Below are 11534 nucleotides of genomic sequence, written 5' to 3'. Positions count from 1 at the left end.
GGGCTTTGAAAAATCAGCCCGTTCCCTTGGCTGTGGTTTCGCTAGATAGGTTTTCAGGAGGTTCAATAAGAGATTTAAAGGTAACATTTTCATGAACTTCTACACCAAGCAACAGGGCCACTTTGAGCAGGATAAGCTGTAGCTGCCAAACCAACATCCTTGTACACTAGATGGATTGTGGAAAATTGTTCAGTTAGGAGTGGTGTGCTTTGAACATAACAACCATATGATAGTCTTTTACAATGGTAAACCCAGTGTCAGTTTCAACAGTCTGATCACAGAGCTATTCAGAGTTGCTGCATCCAGCAACTTGACCAGTATATCGTTGTATGGAATAGCATGAATACCAATTTCATCCTCCAGCTGCTTGAGGTATACAATGACTGAATAAGAGGTATGACTGGAAGCTTTATCTTGATTATGTTTCACACTGTTACCTGGGGGCAATGCACAATTTTGCCACTGATTTTTCTATTAGTTGATTCTCACTTGTTACAAAATGCCACACTTTGTTTATCACAGCTGGGGTGTGACTTGTTACAGGTCTCTTTCTCAATGGTCCTGGAGCCCCAAGTTGATCTATATTCCTTTCTTTTCAAACCAGTAAGTACTGGGAATATCCATCTTGGAAATTCTAAATTCCCAAGCTGAACACACCTTTATGAACTGTGTATATGAATATTTTGTGTTGGAAAAGGTTGTTACATATCCTTACCAAAACAATAAATTTTTGGTGGCATCACACTACCTATGAAACATCAAATAATGTCAAATTATAGTTCTGATCTATGGTATTCCACCATACTTTTATATCAGCTGTGTTGTCATGTGATTTGCTCATTTTTATATTCAAAATTGTTTTAATATAATGTACTCAACTCTGTATATACTTGACAAATTGAACGAATCAATAAATTATTTTTACAGTAGCTAAATTACAGCTCACAAATCCATAGTGCTAGTGAAATTTACTATTTTCGTACATTAAAATCACAACACACAAAACTGTGTACTTTCAATCACCTGACATCTCACATGTATAGTTTGAGAATGTATGCAGCAACATCAGACTTGTACATCTACGCATTACTAAATTACATTATAATGCACAGAATCCCTATAAAGCTTTATTGTAGCTGTCAGAAATTCAATGTTAGACTTTCAGTTACTAATCAAGATGTACAAGGTAAGAGGACTGAAATGTTAACATATATGTATACATTTTAAAATTTACCTAGAAACCAGAATTATGTCACTTACAGTAACTCAAACTTCTAATGTTGGAAACTCTTTCTCACACCATTACTTGAAAACTGAATCTTACTTGGGAAATTTCTTTGAAAATAACCTCATTCATTTGTAATACCTTTTAGTATTGTTTTTGTGTCATTCAACATCACAATCATCTGCAATTTGGATTAAAAATCACTATTGTTGTTCTGTGAACTTCATTAAATTTCATATTCAGAACATATGTTTGTTTATAAATATTTAATCCTTACGTATAAAATACTATTTATTCACTTCATATACTCCACAATTAACTCATTCATATATTTCTCTTATTTATATGGCAGACTTCTTTTTTCAGGAACTATAGACAAAACAAATGAATCTCACTTATGTGATCTATGGATCCTGCACAGAATTTCCCAAACAACTTTTTGGCTCCAAGGTTGCGGAGATCATGAATCACTATTGGCCACAGATGAAGCACATTGTTACGAGAAAAGCGATCTCTTTTCTCAACTACTACTACTTTAGCTCCGAGAAGTTGTGCTTCAATGGCTGTCCTCAAACCACAGGGTCCTGCCCCAATGATTAGTACCTATTTATAAACAAGAAAAGAGAGAGAATCAATTTTTATCATTAATAATACTGGTAAGCTTAAAGTAACTTTCATATCTAAAAATCATTTTACTCATAAACTTGTTCAGTTTCAATTTTTTTTGTGTGCATTCTTTCTTTTATGCATTAGAAGAACTAATAGGATAAAGGTAAATATTTATACCTAAGATTATTACAAACATAATACATGTTTTTTTGGCTCAATATATCAATTAAAAATTTAGGTTACTAAGTTTTGATACTTAAACTTCAAAAACAGTAGAAAGACAGTTATATTTGCTCAACTACCATTAAAGTAGAAAACCATTAGTTACATATATATATATATATATGTCTGTTACAGAAACATTTCAATGTAAAGTTTCAGACATTTTTGTGTGCAAAGTTAATGATTCTTTCAAATATTTTAATTAATACTCAAGAACTTCCTTTTCATCACAAATTAACAGATAAGGCTATACTGTGTAAACATTACTGTTTATTATAGTGGTACGAAATTTAATACACGTTTCAATTGTATTTATTCAAAAGTAGCCACTCGAAGTTATGCAAAGCATGAGATCAAAAACTACACTTTCAGGTTTTTATTCAAAAATCTTATATTATTTTGAGCTTTGAATTTTTGTCTTTTTAACAATTAATGCATATAAATTACAAGATTCTTAGGATGTAAATCAACTCTAGTGATTAATTGCAATCACAACAACAGTATTTTGCCCTAATACCACCAGAGCTTTCCTGTTTCAAGATCATATCATTATACTATTTTAATTAAAGTAACACACACCTCATTCTAAAAAGAAAAATTTATAATTTATAAATTTTATGTTCCATGACATTATCAACTTGAATTGTTAGAATATTAAATGACTAGCTGGAGTACCCATCCCCTGTAAATTCATGATTAATGAAAGGTTATCTATCTTAAGACATAAAAAGTTGCTTTCCTTATATGTAATTGTAAAACATTCTCATAAAAACTGCAAAACAGAAAATGTGAAACTACAAGGTTACATATATCTCCCCATGGACCCAATGAACCTCCATACCAAATTTGGTGAAGATCCATCTACAGGGGGTGAAGTAGTTACATGGACAGACAGTACTATTTATATAGATTAACTTGAATTACATTGTAACTCTTAGAAACTATTTTTATTTTATTTTAATTAAAAACAAACTTTAATACAATCTCGTGAATAATGTTTTCAAAAAGAGCAGTTTAACTCAAAGGAATTCACCCTGATGATAACTTCCAACAATGAGTTGAAATTGATGTTTCCAAGTAAAATTGCAACAGTAGTTTTCAACGAAAACATACCTTACTATGATTACTGAGGAAGGCCAAATTACATTAAAATTAACATTAATAATGAAACCTAATGAATAAAAAAATGTTGGAACAAATCAGTGTGGTGTATACTATATGTGTAATTACATGAGAATGGCAACTATGAAAATGAATTAAATTCACGATTTAATACACTGAAGAAATTATAATATTCTCAAAAGACATGAAAAGTGTTGAATATACGAGAGTTCATCAGCTTTGTACTGCAAGTACAATGTTTCCAGTGTAAAATATTTAGCTTCCAGTTGAAAACACTTAATAAGAATATTATTTTTAAAACTGTTTGTTGGACTTCCCTTCCCTTTATTAATATGCTGGCTAACATTTCAATGAAAAAAAGCTTCACATTTATTTAATGATTATATTTAATAACATCCTACTTTTAAGCTCACTGATAAACAGTATATTTATAACTTATGCAATTTCAATTGGTATATGTAGCTTGCACAAAGAAAACCACAAAAATTATCATACACTTAAACTGGTTTTATGCTAATATTTTACATTTTTGTTATAGCTGAATAGTTTTCATTTCTAAATTAAAAATATATTCAAAAATTTTCAAAGCTACTGATATCTTGTATTGTTTACAAATAACTTGTAACATAGCCCACAACTCACTCATTGAGTTATCAAGAAATACAAAGTTAAACAAAAAAAAGACTATAAAATAATGGAACATTTTTGTAAATAAAATACTCTTAATAATAATTATGGAATGTTTTTATAAAACAATCATTACAAAAATTTGTTTAATGTCATTACTGAAAACTACAATGTACTTCATTTCTTCTGATATATTAGACTGACCTACATGCACATACATAGAAGACAAACCCCAGATGCTGACACTCTGCAGTGACTTTTATCTTACACGTGCAAATACTGTTCCTATTCAGTAACTACTAAGGAAAGCCACACAAGTCTAGGTCACTAACTGTTTGAGTGTAAACAACTTGAGATGCATGGATGTACTACTTACCCTAGTATTTGGACATGCCTTTCCTCGATTATAACACTTATGACTAGCTCTTTTGTCTAGCTTTGACCACAAAGATGCTGCCTTCCAAGAACGCAACTTGGCCTTTAACTTTGGGTAGAATGTTGAGTAATTTGTTGGCTTGATTCGAAGCACTTCACACAGGTAACGATATGTCGACAATGTAGCTTTGAAAGTACCCGCTGACAGAAACTGGTCAAAAACATCTGAGGCCATGGCACTCTCTGGACTCATTGGTGTAGCCCCACCAAGATGAGGATTGATCCTGCTTCTTGTATCCATAGCAACCACAAACATGGTGCTCGAGCACTGATTTTTTTCTAGATATTAACTCATATCTAAACAGAAATGATAGTTGAATATAAACTTTCATTCATAAATTATTATCAACCAATCAAAAACAAAAGCCTACTACATTTGTTCCTTCACTAAAGAAACAAATCATGTTAAATCTACTGTTAAAAAAAGGTTTGCATTTATTTCAAATGATGCAAAATAGTATTTTAATAAATTTGTTCCTTTTCCAAAATTAGAACTTATTAGTGATAAGTTTAAAATGTTCTTTTCAAAAACACTAACTTGATACACATTTGTGAAACCAAAATATATTGTTTACAAGTTTGACCTACTATTTATGATCAAAAAATGATCAATAAATTTATTCATTTTCTTAATATAACAAAATACATGCTGCTAAAAAAGTCTGAATTGATGTTTTTGATACTAAGTTTATCTTAAATATCTACTAGTTCAGTTCTTCTTGCCTTTGATCTTCAAAAAATACATATGAAATATAAACAGCCTTAAGTTATTTTATTACAGGTAAACACACTTCACTAATATTTTCAATTAATATCTAAACACTATACAATACAATAAGTACAGTGCTATTGCTAATGTCTTAGCCATTATTTTAACCTACTACGAAAAGTTTTGATAAAAACACTCAAGTATTGACATACAGTCAATCTCTGTGATAAATTATTAGTAAATTTGACATTCATATGTTTAGACCCCTTCAACTAGTGTATTGATAAAACATTTTACTGGGTGTTAAGAAACTATATGTTTATACATTTTGAGCACATGAATGTTATAAGATTAAAAACATAATGTGAAAATTAGAAAATGCATGGTGCTATATATAAAAATTATATTTCAATTTTAAGACCTCAGCACACGAGTCCACTGACATTTTGATATCAAATGCTGCTATCACTGACACAAATTACAATCTTTTAGAAATATGCAAAAACTTTAACAGATGTTGTTTATATAAGTAGATACTGATTTCTGTCATGCCACCAATGTTCTGTCTTAATTGAGCTGTCCACAAAAAAAACAACAACATAGGAATATATCATGTTGCTGCTTTCCATAAAATGTCACAGTATTTCTCACAAAATGTATGAGGATGGTTGAGAAACAGCTGAATTTGTATGTTAAGAAATTTTCCAGAAATGTGATTCTAAAGATACATTTACCTGCTGCAATGCAACAAGCACTAATGGTTCATTTTATAACATATGTGAAGGTCAGTTACTGTTAGTGAAGTTTAGCCTTATTTGGTAACATGCATGTCATTTAAACAGCAATACCTAAGCTCAATCATTATCCACACCCATCTGACATGGGAAAAGCAGGGTGTGGTACAAAATACTGCACAAACCAGGTAAAAAATAATGACAACTTTTATTCTGGAACTTGTTAACTCCTGAAAGCTCCACAAAGAATGCCTACAACCATACATTCACATTGAATTTCAACACAATCTTACAAATAAGTTGCAGAAAAAAATCTTAAACACAGAGAAAAATCTACTTTTAAATTCTGATAATGGATTTTCTTCACTAATACAAATACTGCACGTGTACACAAACAGAACGTAAGTGTGCTTACATAGGAAAATTTTTGCCTACTTGAAAATTATTCATATTTTAATCTTCTCAAACAGAATAGTAAATGATGTATACACATTTTTCTTTCCTTTCTTTGTATAATAAAAATGCTGGTAGTACACAAGAATGATGGGGATACATGTAGTTTTGCTGTGAATCAAAGGAAATTTTAACATAAGACACGAGTAATGTAGTAAACTTATAAGTCATGTGAACTAGATTTTTTCACTCTCTCTGTAGAATTCTGGGAGCTATAAGAATATAAGAAGAAAGGAGGCAGTTCTACTGTTAAAAGGTTAGAAAATTCAAAACATTAGATCATGAACTAGACTTTCTACATCCACGAAGTATTATTCTGGAAACTGTACAGTAAGTGTAAAAGCAGTTTTATTGTTAAAAGCTGGAAAACTCAGCATGTAAGTACACTTAAAAAGAAATGAACTAGAATTTATCTCTGCATCCAAAGTATAATTCTAGTGTAATGTATCTACAAGATGTATAAGGAGAAAGGATGTAGTTTTATTGCTAAAGGCAATAAAACTCAAAATATAAGTATACAAGTAGCAGAACACTCTTAAAAAGCACTGATTGCTTAGTGTGTATGTGTTTCTTATAGCAAAGCCCCCTTGAGCTATCTGCTGGGTCCACTGAGGGCAATCTAAGCCCTGATTTTAACATTGTAAATCTGTAGACTTACCACTGTTCCACCATGGGACTGCTTAATAGTAACCATAGATTACAGTATGTTATTAAAAATTGCACAATGTTTCAGCATGAATCATGTATGTGAAACCAATTATTTAGTAGCCACAGATCATACAAGTTTCAAAACACACTTTGATTTAACATTATCATGTACTGTATTTCTTCTACCAGAAGTAAATTTTTAATCAATGTTAATTAGATTCAAGCAATTATGAAATTAAAATTCCAAAATATTAAATACTAGATTTTTTAAACCTTGACTAAATCACATGGAATGTTGTACATTTCTAAAATACCACAGTGACATGCAAATTGTATTAGAACAAACACTTCTAAAACTCATTTATGATGTAAAATATTTTAACATACTTTTAAATAAAATATGGCAAACTTTGTATGGGATTATCAGTGTAAATAGATGCATCTTTTGTTATTATAAACCATTTTGTACATTCTTGTAATACATTTTGATGTACATAGTTACCTCTTTAAAAGCTGATAAATTGATAGTAATAAAGAATTATTCTGAAAACTATTTACCTTTCTTTCCCCTTTGATTAAATAACAATCTGGGCATAAATGGAAATTGTAACTTGTATAAGTATCGGTGTGTTAACACAAAACACTTAATGTATAAATACTAGGTTAGTTCAAGTGAAATTTATGAATATACCTAAAAGTGGGCTAGATGAAATTCTAATGTGTGTGTTAATTACCAGAAGAGTGCAGTGGGAACAAAATAGGTTAAGCACCACTTACTTCACCATTTCACATTACATTGGTGGCTGTACATGTAGTACCTGTGAGTACAATAACCTTTGAACCTCGAAAGTGATGTAACAACATTCAAATATAGTTTCTCTAAGGAAAACTCTGCAGTGCATTGTAAAATTAAAATATAATTGCAACTTTAATAAATACAAAAATGCTGAATTATATTTGAAATCTCATGAACATTTTAACATCGGTTGTTACAAAAATTGCTAACTTTTAGCTTGTTTAAAAATTTTTACATAAAAGTTCACAAAATTTTATAATTCAAAACACTTTAAATAAAATCTTGAATGTTTAGGTAGTTCTGGGTAGTCTCCAGTTCTCTGAATCCAAAACTCTAATAGTGGATTTCTTTTAAACTCTGACCTTAAAGTTCTTTCAAAAGAAAGCTCAAATAAGTGTCATTCTTCTTTTTTGTACAAAAACCAGCAAGCAGGTAGTTCATATCATTATTTTACAATGTGCACAAACTCTCAAGTAAAAAATACATATTCCTACTTTAACTCAAAAGCCATATAACATATACCTTTTCACTTTTCTAGTGAATTTTTAACATCTCAAGTGTCAGGTTTACTCCAGGATCTACAAACTCCTCCTTTCCTTAATTACAAAACATTTCTGTGGACCACCTCAAGGGAGATCGTGGACCACCAGTAATTGGTAAACCACAGTTTAGGAACCTATGATCTTAACTTTTAAAATTCTATAAAATATTATCAGGAAACTTATTAAATCAAAGTTTTGGATAAAATGAGAAATACTGAATTAACGATCATTATTTCAAAGATAGGTTTATAATGCCCATCTGCTTTAGTTGTAAGATGATACTGTGTTCGATCTAATATTATTCCCATATTAACTAATAAGTATTGTTTAGAAAGTGCACCAAAATTGTGTTCCAAGTCCATACAGCCAAACTTCTATCATGAACTTATGCCTTCTTTGAGATTACTTAATCAATTCTCATTCCTTTCATTATAAAATATTTTAAAATTATTGCCAATATCATGTATAGCAGTAAAACATTATCATCACTAATGGTTTTGGAAAAAGTAAAACTTATTCTGTATTTAGTAATCAGTTTCTTAAAATTCTCCCTTTGACAGTTCACTAAATTGTAAGAATATAAACGCTAGTTTTTTGAACCATCACTCACTGATATATCTATTCAGACGAAATAAACGCAATGCAATTTTTCTTGCTCAGTCTTTGCCCAAAACACACATCATGCGCCATGGGACGACCTCCAGTGAGATCCATCCCCGATTCAGCACTTGGTAACAAAAGCCATGAGTCATGCTGTCTCCCACGTCGCGTGTTCGACTCGCGTTCTGATACATTCATTCTGCATGACGTCACAACAACTATCGCCAGCAAAGTCGTATTTTACCCGTCTTCAAAATTATAATTATCATAGCAAATATAAAGTTGTGTTGTCTAAATTGTCTGCAAAACAGTATATATTTAAAAGGTATATACTGCGTAAAAACAACAACTAAGATTAGTTCAATTTCTATGGTTGACGAACGTAAGGAGTTTAACCCTTTATCGCACGTATATGAGAATACGGTTTAGGTGGAGTGGGGGTACATTATCTTTGAAATACATTTTAGTAAGATATAAATGGGTGCGTTATACAGAAGTAACAATGTTCAATTGAGGAACAAATACAAATAATTCCATGGTTTATTTAGACTGTTATCTGAAAGTAAGAGCATTGAACTACAGAGCTGAAGTATTTGTATATGTTTTAAGCAACAAATATGGATTTGTCACCTGTACTTTACAATGTGCAATAAAGGGTCAAAGAAGACTGTATATAAAAAAAGAAAGGTCCAGATGAATAAGCAATTATCTTAGTGCTAGTAAAATATTTTGTTAAAAGTCTTACCAATTTTCTGCTTCAAAATTGTCTGAAACGTTTAGTTTGTGTAACATATTTACGTGACAAACTTTCAAAATTTTTTGGGGGGCATTACTCACAGTGAGGGTGGTTTAAGGTTTTTTTATAACATTTTACAAAATCCTTATTCTACACTTAATTTTTTTCCCCTATCTAATTTTAACAACAAATGGAGGTGCGTTTCGACTAACGCAGCACGTTTCTCTAACATTGAAACATGTGTTTAAAATGTATGGCGCAAACTCCAACTGAGCTGCTAAACACCACGGGCTAGATAGATAGATAACAGGCCACTTCAAGCTGGGTCAGTGACTCATTCAAATTAAAATGCTCAACCAACACCCAGTCGAAATTAGCATATGGTCATTTTATCTGTAATTAGTTTTCTAATACACACACATTTATATATATATATATATACAAAAATAACAAAATATCTGTAGCGTACCAGTGTTAAACAGACCATCACCAAGTTCCATCTTTCACAACCGAACCTAAGTATCAATAGTAGGCTCAAGGGCAAACTGTTGCTTCAGGTTTGTAGGCAGGCAGCGCCCTGGTAACTGTGTGCAGGCTCAATTGTAAAACAAATAACTATGGATCAAACTATCTACGTCATTTCTGTTGGATAATATTTGTAGCATCATAAACTGTTGAACGATAATACACACATCTTCCAAATTTGGAAGGTTGGTTAAGTTTGAATGAAAAAATCAGAACAGTCTGAAATAAATGAGGCATATCTGGTCTATATTTCTCTCAAACCTTTCCCGAATATTTATCTCTAAAATTTCTTAACTGTTCTAAGATACAAGTTATAGGTGGTATTTTTGCATTAAAATGTGGGTGTTGTATCAAAACGGAACATCTAATACGGTAATAAGCTTTTCTGCCGCATTTACTACACCAATCGATGCATTTTACTTCTACTATTATGAAAAACTAAAAGCATACATTTTATTAACAACGTTAGATCATTAGTGTTAAGTTCTATAGAACTGTCATAACTCGTGTTTGTTCAACGGCCCTTTCTTTACCAAATGTAATTCTACCTGCTAACTACTGAAGAACAAACATTACTGATTAGCAATGATCCAATGTGTATGAAAGCAACACCGTTGTTTCTTAAACTGGTAGTTTATTTAAATCTGAATTTTAACTTATATTAGATCGGAAATTTGAATAATTTACGATTATATTATAGTTATAAAACCAACCAGTCTGATGTTAAAATTATTCAACCCGAAATCGGTTCAGTTAGATCATTTTAAATAGCAGAACTAACAGGGAAAACAACTATATTCAATGAAGATGACACTTTGTTAAGCGTAAACTTGAGTATTCACATGAGACTTAGGGTTAGCAAATAAAAAACAAAAACATCTATATAAATAATACGCTTGCGTTTGTCTGTCCAGAACGTTTCTCGCACATTTCTTGAAAAAACGCTATAAATCTCATGTCGTTAGAAAGGCCTTTGTCCGAGGAGTTCAGGTTGCACATTGTCTTTTCCATTTAGAAAAATCTTACCTGTTTTATGCTTAGTCAAACTTTTTAATGCAACGAGTATAATATACGATAGCACAAATGTCGTTATCATGTGACGACTGGCTTCGATTTAAATTTTAGGTTTTTTATTTGCAAAGTATTTCACACAAACACATAACACGCTTGTAATTTCCTAAAAAAAAGTACACTAAATACAATTTCTATGGGCTTTCTTGACTTATTTAGGTTTAAAATACGCATGCGCAGTTCGTTCAAAACCATATGCTTATCACTGTGGACAGGCATTCAGACGTTTCTCCATATTCAGCTACGTTTGCTTTCATTACAACTTTACATGTGTTCTACTTTGCAATAACTTAGATTCGGTTCGTTTTTGTGAGTTTCTTTGTTTCAACTAGTAAAACTGTATCATACATTGAACGTTCATAACTGTTTCAAACTCTATACACTATCATAAATATCATTTATTTTTACTTTACGTGTAGTTTTATTAAATAAAGTTACGTCAACGTGTGTTTGTTTGTCTGACTGCCTTAATTTTTTTTT

At 31.1% G+C, this 11534-nt stretch overlaps 1 protein-coding gene across 1 annotated transcript in view; it reads right to left on the bottom strand.

Moving 5' to 3' along the window:
• LOC111085816 (F-actin-methionine sulfoxide oxidase MICAL2-like) overlaps window positions 1-11534 on the bottom strand; it is a 42298-nt gene that overhangs the window by 1358 nt on the left and 29406 nt on the right. The window contains exons 2-4 of the mRNA XM_022386150.1: window positions 4182-4537; window positions 1615-1828; window positions 41-147 (exon numbers count right to left, since the gene is read on the bottom strand). Of these exons, the coding sequence (XP_022241858.1) occupies window positions 41-147; window positions 1615-1828; window positions 4182-4496 (636 nt within the window). The 5' untranslated portion in view covers window positions 4497-4537. The remainder of the gene's footprint in view (window positions 1-40; window positions 148-1614; window positions 1829-4181; window positions 4538-11534) is intronic.

Source organism: Limulus polyphemus, unplaced genomic scaffold, assembly GCF_000517525.1.
Source record: "Limulus polyphemus unplaced genomic scaffold, Limulus_polyphemus-2.1.2 Scaffold638, whole genome shotgun sequence".
Classification (NCBI taxonomy): domain Eukaryota; kingdom Metazoa; phylum Arthropoda; class Merostomata; order Xiphosura; family Limulidae; genus Limulus; species Limulus polyphemus.
This window is presented reverse-complemented; position numbering and strand designations above follow the sequence as displayed.